The sequence below is a fragment of the Protopterus annectens genome, chromosome 17.part0 (assembly GCF_019279795.1).
Source record: "Protopterus annectens isolate FY-2018-M chromosome 17.part0, PAN1.0, whole genome shotgun sequence".
In the NCBI taxonomy this organism is placed as follows: Eukaryota; Metazoa; Chordata; order Ceratodontiformes; family Protopteridae; genus Protopterus; species Protopterus annectens.
Genome location: NC_056751.1, coordinates 89859361 through 89880286, shown reverse-complemented (window position 1 = coordinate 89880286; position 20926 = coordinate 89859361). Strand labels below are relative to the sequence as shown.

General features: G+C 39.1%; 1 protein-coding gene across 1 annotated transcript in view; it reads right to left on the bottom strand.

The window, feature by feature from the left end:
* FRMPD1 (FERM and PDZ domain containing 1) overlaps window positions 1–20926 on the bottom strand; it is a 998362-nt gene that overhangs the window by 839407 nt on the left and 138029 nt on the right. The window contains exon 3 of the mRNA XM_044059294.1: window positions 16473–16575. Coding sequence (XP_043915229.1) covers window positions 16473–16575 — 103 coding nt within the window. The remainder of the gene's footprint in view (window positions 1–16472; window positions 16576–20926) is intronic.

Below are 20926 nucleotides of genomic sequence, written 5' to 3'. Positions count from 1 at the left end.
AAGTACTTGTTTATTTTAACATGTTTGTCACATACAGTCACTGAAAAGACTCACCCCACCCCCACATTTTAAATAACCCTGACTACATACCACACAAAACTGCTTTACTATTTAAAATGCAGTATATATATCACAAAATGCTTTATACAAATACTGTTAAGAACAAAAATTGTTGAACATACAGTTACTTTTTTCCTTTTAGTGTCCTTCTAGACATTAATGGCATAAAGTGGGATATATGCTTTACAGTTCACCCAGAAGTTTAACAAAGTCAACAAAAATCCAATCTTTTTCAACCACTTTTTCTTGCAAAGACATATTTCACAAATGTGATTGATGCTTTTTAATCCCAAGTTTATTCACTAATTTCAGCATTGCTGATATTCCTGTTCATCTGCATCTCCCAACACCAGACTCTGGTTCAAGTCCAAGGTACTCCTGATTCTTCCAGTAAACCCCTGTTCTTTTTTCTGTCTCTTAAGCATTTTCCTTTTTTAATACTTTTCTCTTTTGCCACAGTTTTGCCAGTATCAACTTTTTATAGTAATACATATCTAGGCTGCTTTCTTATGGCCAAGACTGGAGCATATACACAATGTGCACATTTTAATTAACAAAAACTGATGTGGAACCCCAGTCCATTTGCTTATTTGTGCTTTAATAAAAGTAATACAATTTTTTCCTTCCAGTTTCTCTCATATAGCAGAAATTCTCTGGATTTATCTGTGTGCTCTGTCTTCTAACGCTACCATTTTTTGAAACACATCTTCTTCAGAAGTCTCATATCATAGACAGTCATTTCTTCATTTCATTCACTGATTGTTGCAGTTTTATCAGTTCATTTAATAGCTAGATAAATCTTCTTCTATTTTTCCAGCCTTTAATTATTTGAGTTGCTATACTCTTTCAATGTTACTTTAATAAGCTTTGCATGTGTTTGGTTTATTTTCTCTCTAAATTACTGGAAGCCATCTCTTGTACCAAAGCTGAAGATTGAACTGCTTTTTGCTGAACAGGTGCAAGATTCTTCCCAGTCAGTGTGTTCTCTTCACCTTTTTAGCTGATTTTTTTCAGATTCTCTAAATCTCTTCTTTGCTAGCATACAGACAGTGTACTTACTATTCAGTAACTTGATTTTACTCAAGCTGCAGAATTACTAGCTCTTATTTCTTTGTTTGTTTTTATTTTTTGACACTAGGAGAGCTGAAATAAAGCTGTTGATTAATGTGAAGCCATCTTGAAAGTCCATATATGCTGGCATTTTTGACTGGTAATTAGAAACACACTATGGTCAGACACTGGACATGGAGTAACTCTTATACTAGCAACTTTATTTTTAAAAAGATAAAATGTATACACACACACTATTTATTCTAAATTTAGTTCCAAAAACATATAAATAACCTGTAAAAAAGAGTGATTCATTTTATTCAAATTCATTTATGCCTCTAAAGTTAATATTATCTATCCATTTTGTGTCTTAACTGAGGTTGTTATTCTAGGCTTGGCTTTTGCACTTGTATCTGCATCACACATTATACAATCCAAGTCTCAACCAGTGCCTCTTAAACTACATAAAAATAATTCAAAGTGTTCTTTGATCACCTTTAGCTCCGATAACCCAGACTTCAAAAAAAATCTGCTGAAGTGCATAACTTATTTTGATAATCAAGAATTTGCCTCCATCATTTAAAAAAGGCAGGAATTGAATAATTTATGTAATATTGCTTAGGTTATAAGATTTGTTGCAAGGCATGTGAAGTATAATGCTTGTTATGCTAATATAGCTGGATTGTGGTGCAGCGGTAGCATTGTTGCCTCACAGCAAGAGGTTCTCCCATTCGATTCTTGGCTGGAGTGTGGGGAGTGCCTTCTGTGTGGAGTCTGCATGTCCTCCCTGCGGTTGAGTGGGCATTCAAAAGACATGTGTAAATGGGCTTGCCTTCGCTGAAGGTTGGATGTCGAGCTGGCACCTCGGCGTTCGTGAAAATCTACTGATAATCATTAGCGGACCGGAGTTCCACTGTGGTGACCCCTAACCGGGAAAAGCCGAAAGACAACAACAACAACTTGGTATTAAAAAAAAAATGAGATATACTAATGGGAAAAAGTCTGGGCGACCAGACCTTTTCCTGTTGGAATATTCTCAGATTTACAATGGGCATGCTGGTTGGGCTGGCCAATCAGCGTGCTCGTTTTTGAATGCTAATGGCCAGTCATTGTATAATTACCAAATTATAGCACGTCTAATATAAGACATCCCAATTTCCCAAAATTAAATTATTTAAATTATATTGCAATAAAACCATACATGTTCATTTGTCTTTAAGTTCCTTGAGCTTCACTTAAAACTTCTTTACAATTACAACACTCCTATGGATTCTTGCAGCAGTATTAATAAATTTGTTTTGCTTGTATAAATCTAACAACCTCTGCTACAACATCAAAAACATTTTGCCTAATCAGATAAGAAACATTTTACTCTTACTTGGAACAGTAATTTATACCATTATTTTTTAGTTCCCCTATCAGAGGAAAATGTTTTCATATTCCTTACTACTTTAGCTGACTAGTCGTTATCAAATCTGATGATGCTTTCTCATTTTTTTTTTGTTTGTTTTTTTTGTTTTTGTGGTAGTTTACTTCAGGCTAATCTTAAAGCCAAGTATTTATTCAAGCTGAGAATAAATGTAATTGTACTGGATCTTGGTATAAGGTTAGGGCTGTATATGATCTTTCGATTCCTTATCACAGTGCTTCATGGAGATTTAATATTCCTTTTGGTATCTAGGAAGGCAAAGAGCTGATCATATTGTCCCCTTCATATTTATTTGGCACACAGCAAATTTTATATTATTTCTTCTCTCTCTTTCTTGTTTCCATATTGTCTACTTTCTCTAAAAGTAAAAATAAAAAAGGAAAAGTAAAAGTAAGTGCTTATGCACTACCTCACACAGAACAAGCTGTTGTCCAACTTTCAGCATGGCTTTAAGCCACACCACAGTACTACTTCTGCTTTCTCTCTTTCTCTAACATCATTAACCACAACCACAATAATAACAAACTATCCTCAGCACTCTTTCTAGATCTATCCAAGGCTTTTGACATGGTTGACCACAAAATGCTTATAAATACATTGAAGGCCTTCTCCTTAAACAACCATGCACTCCATTGGTTTCAATCCTACCTGCAGGGCAGGCAACAGGCAGTCCTATGGCAGGACAAGCTATCATCTCGCCTACCCATCACATTAGGAGTCCCCCAGGGCTTGATACTAGGACCCCTTATTTTCTCCATCTTTATCAACAACCTTCATTCAGTCATCCCAGATGCTACCTGCATTCAATATGCGGATGACTCCACCTTGATTTGTTCTGATACCTCACCAACTACTTTATTCACATTAACCCAAAATACTTTTAATACAGTGGAAAAATGGCTCTCAAATCAACATCTAATCCTAAACCGCAACAAAACTAAGTTGCTCTTCTTTTCACACACATGCAGGACCCCCCTGCCATCCTTCAACATAACTGCTAACAATGGCACTATCATCTCCCCAGAAGCCCAAACTAAACTACTGGGTGTCATAGTTGATAACAACCTGAAGTTTGATGTGCATATCAATCAAACTATCAAAACCATTAATAAAAAACTTGGCTCTCTTTACAGAATCAAACCTTGCCTTACCCCACTTGCTAGAACTGCAGTTGCCTGTTCCCATCTGCTATCAACTCTTCTCTATGCCTCACCTCTATTCTCCAACTTAAACAAAACAGATCTTAATAAACTATCATCCTGCTATAACCACATTGCCAGATTTGCTACTGGCACAGCCTACCGGACACACCACTGTCACAACCTAAATCGCATAGAATGGCTTGAACTGCAAAGCCTACTGCAGTTCAACCAGCTAATAGTGGCACATGAAGTCCTTTACCAACCAGAAAATACACCTGCACTAAAAAATATTACCAGCCCCTACACCAGCACCCGGCTACTACTATCATCCACTAGACTCCTAGTTCAAACATACAAATCCAACTACTCAGCTGGAGACTCTCTGTTTGCCAACTCTGTTGGAAAAATATGGAACAGACTCCTAGCTGACTTGACCCTAGAACCCTCACTAACTCAATTCAAAAACAAACTCAAGAAATACTTAAAAACTCATTGGTTATGTCCTTGCACTAACCCCGACTAGTGACCTCGCTATTTCTTTGGTGCCTTACTTTCAACTACTTCTAACTTTTTTCTACCACTCCATTTCAGGAAGGGTCAATTGTATAACTGCTGCTCAGTGTGTCTTAAACCTGAATGTAATGTTATGTATGTTTAACTTAGAAAATAATGTTGTGTTTTGTAAAGTGTTTTATAATAAGTTAATACTATATGTGCTAAATGCTGGTATTGCTTATGACTGTAATCTGCTTGAAACTAGCATTTACTAAATGTTCAGTGTGAATTATTATCTTGGAACTTTTCTCCCCGGGCCTCCACTGAAAATGGACATGTATCCAGTCTGACAATCCCAGTCAACAAATGTAAAATAATAAATAAATAAATAATAACCAGTTACTTTGTTGAACAGATATTCTATTTGAGTACTGTCTTCAGTTTTCCTTTCTTCTATATTATCCATATGTACTTTGTTGCTTTATTAAATTTCTCATTGATTTTTTTTTTACCTTGTTCTCTTATTGAATCAATCTGTCCATTTTAGAAGAAAGATCTTGAAATTGTCAATAAAGCTTGAATTTCTTTCTTCATTTAAACGTCTTGTGAGATATTCTTCAAGTTGCTCATATCTGGTGTTTCTCATTAATGATTTTTTTTTACTTTCTGGTTAAGCATTTCCTAATGTTTAGTTTCTTCCCAGTCTTCTCAGATTTACACACTTCAATGTACGAAATCCTGTCATGTTTATAAATAAAGATGTAGATCAGTTTCTAAGAGCTGCTATCTGGATACTAATTTCACCACACCCCCAGTTCATATTTACTCTCTTGACTCCAGTGACTGTTATGTGTAGAGGTTGGCCTGATACATGAGATTGCATCGTAGGGAACATAAGCACTTGGCCTTCTTTTGTCCCTGTTACAAGGTTTGGTAATAGTGCAATAATGCCATCCTGGCTTATGCACTTTAGGATAACTGAATTACCGACACTTAAACATGGACATCCGCGATGGTGCAGCAGTAGCATTGCTGCCTCACAGCAAGAGGTTCTCCCGTTCGATTCTCGGCTGGAGTGCAGGGAGTGCCTTCTGTGTGGAGTCTGCATGTCCTCCCCGCAGTTGGGTGGGTGTTCAAAAGACATGCGTAAATGGGCGTGCCTTCGTTGAAGGTTGAACGTTGAGCTGGCACCACGGCATTCATGAAAATCCACTGCCAATCATTAGCGGACCGGAGTTCCGCTGTGGCGACCCCTAACCGGAAAAAGCCGAAAGACAAACAACAACAAACATGGCATTAATTTTCATGTTACGATAAAGAAGAGAATAAAATAAACTAAATATTGATACAGTCATTATTAGACCATAATGTTAATGTTTTTTAAATATTTTTAATTTTAACAGAAGTAAAATTATAAGAAGTATGAAATATAGTTGGAAGCCTTCTTAAGAATAACTCAGAAATACAATATACTATTATTATCTTGTGGAGTTGTTCTTCCATTATGCCAGAAAATCTATTTGGAATGTTAGAAAGCATCTAGGTAAACTGGTTGGTAAAATGGTTAAGGTGTTTGCCTCACAGACTCAAGGTACAGAGTATGATTCTCACCTTTGAAATTAGTCATAGTTTATGTTGGTGTAAATGACGTGAGATGTACCTCACTGGACTATATGAAGAGAGACATGACTGAGCTCTCTTAATATGTGTCTCAGGCAGGTATGTCCCTAGCCTTGAGCAATATTCTACCCTCATCTAGGATAATACCACAATATAAACAAAAAATGATTGACTTCAACAATTGGCTTAGCTTAGTTTTTATGTCATTTTAAGGGGGAACTTCTGTTGGCCTGGGATAACATTGGCTGGTAGACCACGCTGCTTTGTCAGAGATGGTCTTTACCTGTCATCTCTACACTTTCAGTTACTGGCTAAGATACTTGCCTCTTCCATAGATCCTTTTTAGGCAAGGTCTCAAGAACAAAATTTCTGACGTGAAAATATCACTCATAAATAAATTAAGGGTTATGCTGCTAAACACTAGGAGTTTAAATCAGAAACTGCACTCTCTGGAAACACTCCTCTCCCTGGAGGATGCTGATGTCTGAACAGTCACAGAAACTTGGTTCAAGGCTGCAGAGAGTATCCTGGCCTTGCAAGGCTACAGTGACTTCCACACTTTCAGACTGCAAAATGAATGTGTGAGAACCAAAGGAGGAGGAGTACCTATCTTCATCAAAGATAAGTACACCTCTAGACTGGTTAGACAGGAAAACTCCATGGAGTTACTCCAAGTTCAACTAACTGTGGGTAAGACCCCCCTTCAAGTCATCGTTAGCTATAAGCCTCCTTCAATGAACCAAGATACCCAAACTGCTTATTTGGACCTACTTGAGTCAATCAAATTACAACCAAGCACTCATGGGTGATTTTAACTATCCCTCCATTGACTGGGAAACTTACATGAGTACCAATATGCTCGCACAAAGGTTCCTGGACTTTGGTAACATTAATGCCCTGGAACAGATGGTATGTATCCTCACAAGGGGCTCAAATATTCTCGATCTGGTCCTCACCAACATGGGTGACCATTACACCACCACAAGTATAGGACCCTTGCTGGTTAAATCTGATCACAAATCCATCACATTTGAAGTAGCTATAACACCTGAACCTCTCTTAGGTGAAATCAAGTTAAAAGATTTCACCAAAGCTAATTATACCCTCCTAAAGGATGGCATAAATAACTTCCAAGCTCCTGTTCCCATACATGGAACTGGCAACTATACTAAGATATACACAAATGCCCTATATAAGCATTTATGCAAATGTACTGACACAGCTGTACCTGATAGATCAAAACAAGATCCTCAAGAAAAAACAAGCCTCCTTGGTGGACATCCAGCATTAATATGTTATACAACAAGAGGAAGACGTTGCTGTCTAAGAATAAAAAGAGAGGTCCCAGCACTGGAAGAACACCCTCCTAAGCTTGAACAAACAAATAAGACAACCTGTAAAATCCTCTAGGGCAAGTTTGAAAAAAAAGTATGACCCAGGCCAGATGTGTGCTGAACTAGCTGTGGATGGCATCACACACACTGATCCTGCATAAATAGCTAACCTATTAGTTGACAGACTTGGTGAACATTTCACCCCCCCCTTCCCCTCCTAACATTCCACAAAGCATTCCCTTTATATCTTCCCTACCTTGATCTCAAAAGATCAAGTCATTGATGCTCTCTCTAAGGCCAAACCCACAGTCAGACCGGATGGCATCCTAGGTTGTATTTTAAATGGGTTAAAACATGAGTTAGCAACTCCATTAGGCATGCCCATCAATCACAGTCTGAGTACTGGTTTTGTCCCTGCTGAATGGAAAACAGCAACCGTCACCCCCCTTCATAAAGGAGGTACATCAACAGACCCTGCGAACTACAGATGCATAAGCTTAATCAGCCTTTTCTGTAAGGCTATGGAATGAATCACCATAGACCTTATAAATAAGGATATAGATGATCTCCAAACTCTTGATCAGACGCAGTTTGGTTTTGTCAAAGGCTGGTCATGTCTGTTAAACCTGGTGGATTTCTTTGCAAACATCACCAAAGCCAGAGATGAAGGCAAATCTGTACATACAGCCTACCTTGACTTAGCCAAGGCTTTCGACATAATCCCACATTCAGCCATCACTGATAAATTCTCCCAGTTGAATATCAACCCTTATTTATCAGGTGGGTTGCTAACTGGCTCACCGATAGATGACACTCAGTAAAAGTTGGGGACTTTACGTCAACCAGCAGACCTGTTAGTAGTGGTGTTCCACAGGGATCAGTGCTAGGCCTCCTATTGTCTGGAATATACTTCTCAGAAATTTAGGCCAAAACAGAGGGGCTGTGGCTGATAAGTTTGTTGACAACTGCAAATTAGACGCAATCATTGAATCTCCAAATGATGTCAGTACACATCAAGAGGGACTTACAGAAACCAATGATTGGTGCCAAAGCCATGGACTCAAACTTAATGCTAAAAATGTATTATCACCCCGTTCGGTAAAAACAATATTCATGCAGACTATCATATATATATACTAATACCCTAAGTATCAACTCAGTAGTGAGAGACTTGAGAACACAAGTTAACCGTAGCCTAAACTTTGACCATTGTGTGTCTACTGTGGTAAGGAAGGCATTCTACATCTTACACCTCATTAGCAAAGGCATTGCCTTATGAGGGAAAGAGGTCATAACTCCCCTGTACTTGACCCTCACCAGGCCAATAATTGCCTACAATGCTTCCTTTGGAATGTACCTTACTAAGCACCTGCAGCAATTTGAGAGACCTCAGAGATTTGTAACCAAGAAAATTCAGGGTCCCCAGCACATCATACATTGACAAACTTAAGTCACTGTAACTGTACTCAGCAATGTACAGACTACTTAGAGGAGACTTATGCCTGGCCTACAGAGCAATCTTGGATCCAAACCTAATGGAAATGCTGCACATCTGCAAGTCAAATGGGACAAGGGTCACCTGCTCCATGGACCTTAACCTGGCCTGCGACTTAAATAGGGCATGCCGGAGAGACAGCTATGTCTCTCCAAGGTTGCCTCTCCTCTGGTACAGGCTACCAATTCACATCAAACAGAGCCCCTCTATGATCCTGTTTAAGCATAGCCTGGATGACTGGATGGGAAACTCTAAATTCTTGTTGGGGATTTCACCTATGACCCTCCTAGATATGGGCAGTCGTTGCTAACTAAGATCCTTTATATTGGTTTCCTCTAATATTAGATAGGGTACACATGGCTAGGCTTGTATATACTTTCAGGTCAATAGCCTAGTAACCACCTTTGAACCTAGTCAAGTGAAGTGCCACGTTGTATGGCGTGGATAATTACAAAAAAGACCCCACTAAAGTTACAGATGTAGGTTCTATGAACAATGCTGTGTCCAGCTGATATTAGGTTAACTGAAATCACCCATACCTACATTGCCAGGTAGAATATTAACTCAAGCAATTCTAAAATAATTTTTTTCAGTTTTCATCTTAACTAGTGAACAGATATTAGAACATCTCATAACTTTAATTTTGGAATAGTTAGTAGCTACAGATCCCATTGAGACATTTCCTTTGCTATCATAAAGTAATAAATAGGAAACAATGTTAACATTACAATGTATTGAGCTATTCCTGCCTTTCTTTGTATCCACATTAAATGATAATCTGAAATATCACAAACTGTATAGATATCCTCAAACCTTGTTTTGGTGACAGTGAACTAGTAAACAATGACCTAAACATTAATAAGTCATTTTAGCACATTGTAGTTGTGGTACAACACTATTGCATATGATCATTTTTAATGAAAGGTGTTAGGTGTTCCACCTTTGACAGCTAGTTAATAGCCTGTCTTGCTAAGAAGCAAGAGTCTTCATCTTGATGTACTTAGTATGGACATTTAGTAGCCTATACAATAATTTACATAGTAAGGCACTGTACAGTCTTTCATGATGACATTGCAAGAGTTCTCAGCTCAAAATATCTATTTCCAAAGGGCTGTTCTTATTAGCATAGCAAAATGCACGAACAACATATCGTCTGTATCAAAACTGAATACTCTGGTACAGCATATGGTAATGAAGTTATACACAATTCAAATGGTTTATTAATTACACTTGTCGTGGAAAATGCAGCAATATACTTTAATAAAACCAAAATTCTGTCCATGCCAAGTGAACAGTAATATGTTATTGATGCCAACATGTAATATCAGCGACCTGTATTTCTCTGTTTATGTAACCAACAGTTTGATGTATCTTGTGAAGCTCTTAATCTTACCATGAATATGAGAAGCTCCCCATGACCCACACTTAAAGAGGAAAGGAGCTTAACTGGATTCTTTAACCATTGAATTCATCAGAAAAATGTGATCAAATAGGGATATAGATCGGAGCATTTTAACTTTAGAATCTGAATGTTCTTAAGTCAGTATTCATAGTGCCTGTCACACTCTTGTTACCAACTGCAGTCAGAAGAAGACAACAGTTGCCACCTTTTCTTGCATTAGTCATTACAATTATCAGTATCTGGATGTGAAATGGTAATTTCTTCCTGGAGCTTTTCTTGGAATGGGAGCGTCCTTCTTAGTTCTACATGTTCGTAAGGAATCAGAGCCATGATACTAATTGCATTGTTAAGGTTTTCCTACATGTGGTGAAAACTAAATGATTGACTGTTTTCTCCCTGATCTCAATATGACAAAGATAAGAAGTACTTGACCGTATTACCTAAATATTCATTTCATTGTAAGATCACGCTCATATCAGCTAATGTCTCCACCCTTGCAGAGTTTTTGTCTTTTCCTCAGTTTGTGTAGCTTTAGTACACTAAATTTACTGAGATGCGAGGAGTAAAGTGTCAAACACGAGGAGTATAGAAAGATTTGTCACTGAAAGAAAGACTTTATTTGTGTTTGTTAATTGTAACTTTGAAGTCATTCACAATTCTTTTTGACTGGCATCTCTGTATATGGCAAACTTTTCATAGTGGATTGAAATTTCCAATGGCAGTTTCACGAAGAAAGGAATGATATCCACAATTTTTCCTGATTTTTTTATAAAATTTAGTTAAAATTGATACATTGGATGAATCAGAATTCAGCAGCAATGCACCAGTGGCATACAGTGAAATCACAAGCTCTGATGAATTCTGGGTTAGACCCTTACTCATGTGTACTAACCTTAATCCTGTCCCTACCCCTACCTAAAACACCAGCCCTACACATTAGGGTACTAACCACTCTTTCCCTAACAGTGCCACTAGAAAACACACACAGACACAGACACACACACACACACACACACACACACACACACACACAAACACACACACACACACACACACACACACACACACACACACACACACACACACACACACAGACACACACATACACAGACACACACACACACACACACACACACACACACACACACACACACACACACACACACACACACACACACTCTCTCTCTCTCCAAACAAACTGCTAACCAATCAAATTACACATCTATCCCCTTCTCTAGCCTTTACTCGTATCCTAACCTGCAAGCACCCACAAAAACATATTAAAGCTTAAAAGGTTCATAGGTAGGTACTAGGCTATTGGCCCTAGGGCCTATATAAGCCTAGCCAAAAAGGTACCCTGGCTTTCACCACCCAAGAAAATGATTTTCCTGTGCCCCTGTCGAGCAGAGCCACATAGGTGATCCCTGGGGTGAATTTCCTATTTCCCATCCAATCATCAAGATTTTTCTTGAAGAGTGCTAATGAGGAGCTTTGTTTGATATAGATAGGTAGCTTGTTCCAGAGTATGGGAAGTCTCTGGGACAGGAATCTACCCCTCCAGCATGTTCTGTTTATTGTGGTGATAAGGTTTAGGTCCCTAGAGCATGTAGCTTGGAGGGATTGGGATTTCTTTAAGTGGTGCATTTCCATCAGCTCTGGGTTTGACATAGCTTTGTATGTTAGGCAGACATCACCTCTGAGTAGGCGATATGCGACAGAGTAAAGCTGGAGTTTTTTGAGACGGTCTGCATAGGGCATCTGTTTAAGGCTGGTAATCCTCTTTGTGAGGTATTTCTGTGGCCTTTCCAGTAGTTGCAGATGTCTTGTGAGGTGCAAACCAAAAGGGGCGTTGTACTCTATAATGGGTCTAATGAGTGATGAGTAGAGGGGAACAATGACCTCTTTTTTCCTGGATAAGAAACCTTTTCTTATGAAGTGTGCCACATAGAAGGATTTCCTGACTACTGTGGTGATGTGATTATCAAAGGAGAGACTACTGTACACCTGTGTCCCAAGGTCTCTTATCACACTTTCAGTGTTAAGTAGACTACCACCTATGTGGTAGCTCATGGGTACAGAGTTTTTACCAAAGGGGATGACAATGCACTTTTTGGCATTGAGCTTGAGGCCATGGCTTTGACACCAGGCATCTGTCTCAGTGAGGCCCTTTTGTAGGATGTCTACATTGTTAGAGTTTTGATTGTGGCTCCTAGTTTGCAGTCATTTGTGGACTTCATTAGCCAAAGACCTTCTGTGTTAGTCTGTACTTCAGAAAAGTAGATACCAAACAGGAGAGGACCCAGGACTGAACCCTGTGGTACTCCACTTGTTACTGGTTTGAAGTCGGATTTGGAGTCTGCTAATTTCACAGTGTAGTTTCTCTCAGTGAGCCACTTAGCAGCCCTTCTTGTGACATAGGGATTTATACCTAGTTTAGTGAGTTTATCTATAATTTCAGAGTAAAGGATGATGTCAACAACCTTGGTGAGATCTAGATAGGCTGTGTGAACCACCTTACCCTCGTCTACGGCTTTGGTGACTGCTTCAAAGAAGTCTATCAGGTTTAGGAAATATGATCTGCCTTTTACAAACCTGAACTGGGTGGGGTCCAGAGTTTGGAGATTACCAATGTCATTTTTTATATGTTCCATGATGATACATTCCATGGTCTTGCAGACCAGGCTCGTTAGGCTAATGGGGAGGTAGTTCCTGGGGTCCGTGGTGCCCCCCCTTTGTGGAGTGGGATAACCGTTGCTGTGTGCCATTCAGTGGACACAAAGCCTGAGGTGAGGCTATGATTGAACATGGTGCTTAGGTAGGGTCCCAGTTCATTCTGTAGTTTGTGTAGAATGCAGCCTACGAAGTTATCAGGTCCTATGGATGCTGTGTTCTTGGCTATGGAGAGAGTGGTTTTTACCTGTGCAGCTGTGATTACAGGAACTTTGCATTCTTCACAGAAATGGACCCTTTAGGAGGTGAGAGGGGGGTAAAGTTATCACTGAACCTATCTGCTAGGATGTTGGCAATATCATTTGGTTCTGTATATTTAGTGCCATTGTGCTGTAACACAGAGCAGATCTGAGTGTTGCCATTGAGATTCTTGACATAGCTATATAATGCTTTGCTTTAGAATCAGTGGTGATTTTGTTTTCGTAACTAGCTTTGGAGGATTTTATGAGGGATCTCAGCTTTTTACTGAGGCTGACCAGGGAGTTCCTCCAATCATGGGATTTTACTCTTTTTTTGCAACAGTTTCTTTCTTCTGTTGTAGAGTTTGTTTATGGCAGGGAACCACCAGATTGGCTTCCTTTCTTTTTGGAGGATAGCATCTTAGTTCTGTTAGGGATAGCACAATCCACGCATTCATGTAAGTGCTTATAAAGTACATTTGTGTAGGATTCAGCAGTTGTACCTCTATTGTCCGTCTGCATGGGTGTCATAAAGTTTGTCACTTCTATCTTAAAAAGCGTGAAGTTGGCTTTGGAGAAATTTTTTACTGTGGTTTCCCTAATGTGGGGTGGGGACGGGATGTGGATTTCTAGGGTAATTAGCTTGTGATCGGATCTGACCAATGAGGAATTGACCTCTGGTGTGGAACACCAGTCACCCATGTTGGTAATGACCAGGTCTAAAATATTGCTGCCCCTGGTGGGGGTGTGGATAAGTTTAGCCAAAGAGTTGGAATTTATGAACTACAGAAAACGTTGCGCAAAAGAGTCGGTACATGAGTACTTTTCCCGGTTAGTGGTGGGGTAGTTGAAATCGCCCATTATTAGGGTGTTGGGCTGTACCCTAATATTTTCCCTTGTATCAAGAAATGAGGAGTGGAAATCCTGGGGCATAGTGGGGGATCTGTAGCAAGTTACAATTTGGATTTGGGTCTTGCCCAGAGTTAGTTGCACTTGGATAATCCCAGATGCATTATGCTGAGCAATTAGCCTGGATGTGTGGATATCCTTAATGAATATGGACACGCCTCCGCCTTTAGTGTTTCAGTCCAGGTTAGGTGGCTGAAAGGTGTGGTATGAATTATAGCCTGGTAATGCAGGGGTGCTCTCTGGAGCCTTGAACCAAGTCTTTGTCACTGCATAGATGTCGATGTTCTCCATTTTAAGGAGTGCCTCGAGTGAATGCATTTTGAGGTTTAGACTTCTAGCGTTGAGTAGCATTGCCCTCAGATTTTGCTTGCTTGTACCTGTTATGGTGGTGAATTTGTCATTTGAACCTTGCCTAAAAAAGGCACTACAGAGATGGCAACAGCCTTAGCCAGTATCTGGAATTCCAGGGGCAACAGGTGCAGGCCATCTCTGGCAAAGCATCGTGGTCTGTCAACCATGTCGTCCCAGGCAGACAGATACTCAATCCACTTAGAATGACACCAGAAGCTTAGCCAATTGTTGAAGTCAATCATTTTGTTCTTGTACTGAGGTATCATTCTGGGCAATGGCAGGATGCTACACAGGGCTAGGGTCATACCTGCCTGGGCTACAAAAAAACCTTCCTTAAAAATAAAAGTTTCATCAGTATTCCCCATTTCCATTTACCTTGCATCAATAAGACACAATTCAACAATTCCATTGCTTGGGAAAATCTTCACTCATTCAATAATGACACTGAAGAAATGTTCAACCAATGCATAGCCTGATAATAAATATATGTAATTCAAGTTAATAAATATTAGCTTGATTTACATATAATCAGAAGAAAGTGTACGTGTTCTAGGATATAATCCCAGAACATGCAAACTAAAAACCACAATTCTGAAAGGGATCAAGCCCCTATATGCCTCCCCACACACCTCCTGCTTATTATATATACCAACAGTGAGATTACACAATAGTGGGAAGAGCCCACAATCCTCTCTCCAATGTACAAACAATCCACACTGGCATGCTGATCAACGGTTTTCGATCATCTGTGGTATAATTGAACCAGTATGCATAAAATATATATATATATATATATATATATATATATATATATATATATATATATATATGTAGATATTTGTATAAATATATACAGACAACACACACACACACACACACACACACACACACACACACACACACAAAATCACCAGAGGACAGACTGACACATGGACACAGAAAACACACAAAAATAAGATTCATCAGCTATGGGAATGCATCTACATAGGCCAGCGACCCCTACACACCACAGGGGCTTACCCCTAGATCCTTGCAGGATGCACGGGATGGGGAGCCATGTTGGTATTGTACAGATGTATGTGTAGATCTGTACCATATCCTGTGCAGTTTGCTGCAGAGGCTGACACAGTGAAACACCAGGATTATATTTTTTATAACCTTTGGTGCATGCCACTTATGCTGGCACTGTATAATATACTGTTAATAAGCTGCCATTATCTGATGAGTGTGCCATATAGACAAGTATTGTACAACATTATGTTTATATGTTATCCATGCAATGTGGCACACACGGTCTAACTAACTTAGCACTATATTTTTAATCTGCTATTCTCAGTGGAGTATGTCATACAGTCTGATAGTGTATAGCACTCCGTATATCGGCTATCATTGTACATGTGGTGTGCCATGCATGCTTGGCTATGCTCCTATGTTCCCTTGTCTTAGTACATAAGCTGCAATGAATATCGCAGCCACTGGGTGATACACTGTCTGCAGTACTGGCATAGTGCAGTTGCTGACAGCATCTTGTGGATGCATACATCCCAAATTTATACATACCTGTTGATATCCTCACCTCTGATTAATCCTGCACATTAATGGTTCAGCTCTGGCTTGGAGTATTTTAATTTTATGTCTTGCCTGTTGTTCTGTATTTTGAATTTAAACATTCACATTCTGCATTGCTACTATCAGTTTGCTGCACTGTTCACATCCTACACAGACGCTAACAACAGGGGATTTAACATCTTTTTCATGCTGTACAACACAAAGTATTAAATACATTTCTCTGGTGTGTTGTGATTAGGTAAGAACTTACACTAGGACAAATGCTGTACCTATCGGGAATAGTACAGTCTCTGACTTAGCTACCCATGAGATGCTTACGTGTCAGTATAGCACATTCCTGGACCAAGAGAAGGGCTGCTAGTCCAGTGCTAGAAGAACTGTTGCATAGTAGCCCATACAGATTGTTTCTCTGTCATATGTAACTCTGAAATCTGTTCTTAACCAGAAGAAGTAATTCTGGACATATAATGTAGGACTCACTGGTCAGTCAGGATTTGTATTATTAAAGAGAAGAATGCATGAAAATTCGATACTGATTTTTGTGATCCATCTAAAATTATTCAACTGACATTCAGTATAACTGCATCATATTACAAACCACTAACAATGAAAACAGTCCTCTAGAAATAGTTTGTAAAAAGACTTGTGCTTTCCAAATACCCTCCCCTGACTTTAATACAGAGTTCCTTGAATGCTGTGAGGTCTACCTGAAAATATTAGCTGCTTCTTCACAGGAGATGCTCTCGACAAGGCCGGCATTGATCTTCACTATCTGATCTCCAGGTAACAGTTTTCCATCTGCAGGACCCCCTGTGAGATTAAACATGATCACAGTTAGTACCAGAATATGTGAGACAGAAAAGCACTAACTGCAGCAGCTTGTATTATTTTATTCATTTATCTATGTATGTTAACTGAATAGGTGGGCTTGTTACAAAATTGTTTTCATCCACAACTCTAGTATTCCTTTTTGTTTGTTATTGTTAGTGTAGCACTCATTTCAAAGTTAAGTAAAATGATAAGCATCAGAGTAAACCACTGTAACCATCTTTGATAACAAAAGCGTTTTCGTAACCCAACAGGTACAACACATCACATAAGAAATAAGACTTTTAAACACTTCAGTATCAAGCTGTTACCACTAATAATGAAGGCTTTAACGCATGTAATTATTTTGTGCGAGTTATTGCAATTGTTAATATCAAACCCTGCTGTTAGGTTTGTATGTTTAAGAAAATGCATTGTATAATACTCTACTCAGAGACATAGCTGGGTCATCTGGTACCCTGGGCAGATCCCAGAGTGGCACTCCCACTGACCCCCTTTGACCCAAAGTTGAGGACCAAAAAGAAAAAGGTTAAGAAAAAAATAATCCAATGAATTCACAGACATTTAAACTCTCTGGTCTGTGCCAAAGTGCTTATGTGAGCTCCATGCTCAGTTATGCCAATCTATTAAATACATTCATTTAAGCAGCCATACTATTACTTTCAGCTATTTAAATGGATGCTAGTATTGCACTTGAGCAACTCTCGTAAAAGCCAATTGTGCCCCCTAACAGTTTATACTCAGAATAGACACCCCCTTCACCTCTCCCTAATTATGGTTATGACTCTACGTAATCCTAATCATTGTTACTTTAAGAGTTTAGCATTTCCTGGCTAAACTCTTACCTGTCTCACTTGACTGTCCATTCTCTATTCAAATTTCTTCTATCACCCTAATTTTACTGGCTTTTCTATGTAAATATCAGTGCCATCACAATAACTAGCTGTATAAAGTCCAGTAAGAAATTGCTGCTTCCGAGTTTAAATACTAATACTTATCTCAAAATGTATTGTACTCTGAGATGTGTGTATTTTCTCTAGGGTTAAGGAGGAGACAGCATTGCTGGAACCCATTTTCTACTAAGGTAAATATTTTTTGGGTTGTGGACTGAAGTTGGGAGGGCGAGGAGGCAGCACAGATTAAGGTTGAGTCATCAGCATATTGTATGTATACAGGTGGTTTGAGGGAGGGAGGCTGACAGATTGTTAATGAATATAGTAAAGAGGAGCGGTCCCAAAATTGATCCTTGTGGGACTCTGAGAGTAATAGGGAGCAGAGAGGACAGTTCATTGTCCCAGAGGACTGCTTGCTGTCTGTTTTCTAAGTAAGATTGAAACCTTTGACTGTTAGTGTATCTAATGAGAGAGATTTAAGTGTATCTATCAATAGTTTGTAGTTCACCATGTCAAATGCTTTGGAGAGGTCAATAAACATGGCAGAGGATAGGAGATTGTTATTTCGATTTTTATTTATATAGTCTGTAAAGGATAGCAGAGCTGTGGTGGTGCTATGATGTGTTCTAAAACCGTGTTGGCAGTCTACTAGAAGGTGATTTTAGAGGAGATGAGTAAGAAGTTGGCGATGAATACATCTCTCCATAATTTTTGCTATTGGTGAGAGTAGGGCTATTGGGTGGAAGTTTGAAAGTTCACTTGAGTTACCTCCCTTGTGGAGAGGGATAATATGTGAAACTTTCCAGATGTTAGGGATGGAACATTCTGTAATGGTTCTGTTAATTAAAATAGAAATGGGGAAGGCAAGTACAACAGCTGCTAATTTCAAATATTCAGCTGGAAGGAGATCAGCTGATGGGGTACAAGGTTTGAGTTTCAGCAGTAGGTTGTGTATATGAGATGTGGGAATGGGTTGTAGTTGAAATAGGGGTGATGAGCTAGTCGACACAGGTGAGTTAGATGTGGACACTACTGGTAAAGAATTGGCTAGAGATTGGACAGTTTCAGAGAAAATTTTGTTGAAAGTGTCAGCAATTTCGGTAGAAGAATGTTGAGTCAAGTTAGAGGGGGTGGGTGTTTTAGAGTGGCCAGAATGAAGTAATTTATTTATTCCTGACCAGAATTTTGTGGGTTTTGATATTGGGTTTGTTGAAATTGAAGGCAATATTTTTTTTGTCAAGGAATATGGCTTTCTTAGTAGCATTTCTCAGTTGACAAAAGTTTAAGTGATCAGTTTGCTATTTTGTATGTCTCCATTTAATCCAGATTTTATTTCTAAGTCGCATTTTTTGCCTAGTCTCTTTTATGAGCCAGGGAGCTGGTTTGTTCTTAATTCTGATCAATCGAGAAGGGGCATGGTGGTCTAGTATTTGTAAATAATTATTGTTAAAGTATGACACAACTTCCTCTAGAGGTAGGTGTTTTAAGGGTTCCAATTGCAAGCTTTAAGCTCAGCTTGAAAGTTAACTGGGTTTAGATTTTTTGTATTTCAGGTGGTTCTGAAGTTTACTTGATTGGGTATTGAGGTTTTTAGCTTTGTTATAAAGCTAAGAGAGTGTTCACTGATATCATCGGGAAGTATGCCTGTTTTATAAAATTGGGGGTTACTGTTGACTAGTATCCAATCTAAAGTGGTTTGTTTATTGCTAGGTTTGTGAGTTCTTGTAGGTGGGTGATGGTTTGATAAAAGCCATGAAGGTTAATGAGGGTAGTAGGATTATTGGCAGTGCAACTTTTCCAGTCAATTTTGAGATCGCCAAGGCATGTGGTTTGTTGGGGGAAATTTGAGGAGAGCCAACATAGGATGTTTTCAACAATATTAATGTTATTACCTGGGGGGATGTAGGCGCAGATAATATAAATGGATTTATTAGCATTAATTAGAAGCTTGGCCATTAGGATTTCGGCATTGTTAGGTAAAGCATGACTAATATCTAGGGCAGACAGTTGCAGCTCAGATTTATATAATATTGCAACCCCACCTCCCTTTTTTGTTAGGGCAGTCTAATCTAATTATGTTATAGCCTCGGGGGATAATATCATTGTCCTTGGTGGTTGATTTGAGCCAGGTTTCAGTTAGGCATAGGATATCGAATGAGTGTAAGTCTAACAGGACATGTAGGTGGCTAATTTTATTATTTAAACTATGGATGTTTAGGTGGGCTATATGGAGAGAGATTTTGCTAGGAGAGGGGGTGCAGGAGGTGTCTGGATGGGGGCACTGGGAATAAGGGATATGAGAATTTGGGCCTGGGTTAGGATGAATGTTGCCATGTAGTAGTAGGTACTGTTGTGGTATAAGAGACAGTTTCAGTAGTTTATCTAGAATAGGGATAGTTCTTTTGGTATGGAAATATTTGAAGTGGATTGTTCTATAAAATTGAGGTTGAATGTAGGCTGATGAGGATGTAATGTTACAATGGGATTTTGAAGTATAAAGGGTGAGGGGGTAGTTTGCTTTAAGGGGGGGTGAATTTCAGTTAGATGTAGGGATTCATAGCAAGTAAGCTTATAGGAAAGAAGCAGAGGGCAAAGTATTACAGATAAGAGGAGCATGTTGGAGTGTGTTTTAAAGTTAGAGATGGACATAGTGAGTGGAGTGTGGTAGGAAATACAGGGAGAGTTGGTATGTACTAAGTGTGAATACAGGGAGACTGAAGTGAGAACAGTGGGGTAGTAATGGGGAGGTTATGTGTAGTAAGGGATGAGTATAAAGGATTAGGGGTGAGACTATGTTAAAGGATTAGAAGAAGATAAAGAGGAAAGGAGGGAGTGGCTTGATAAGTATGTAACAAGATTAGTTAGGTTAGTGGATAATGACTGAAGGGGGTGTGATTTAATGAAGTATAAGGTTAGCTACAGTGGGGTGGGTGAGATTTGGGGGTAGAGTAGGGGAACAGAGTGAGCCCACAGGGCGAACAGAGCGGGTAGAGCTGGAAGGTAAGTACAACAGAAAAAAGTATCAGCTGTCTTTAGTGTTTTGGCTTTAAACTGTTGAAATTAGGGGGAGAATAAAGGTAAAGCAAACTGTTAACAATACAAAAATTTAGTAAAAAGATTATGAAGGTGATATTCAAATTTAAATCCTTTAGCAAGGGGATTAGGACAGTAATAGTCACTACAAAAAGGATTAGGACTTCTAGGCTAGATATTTAAAAGCTATGGTAGAATGCTGCCATCTAGTGGTCAGCAGGAAAAAGGCAACTGGGAGAGGTAAAAGTAGGGGTCTTAATTCTAAAGTAAAGAGGTATGGTAAAAAAAGACTAGGTAGAGGCAGTGGGTAGGGGTCTGCGTTTGGATGCTAGATCTCTCATAGAAGGGTTACCAAGTAAGTATAGTCAGTACAGGTACTGATAATAAAGTAGGTACATTGCAATATA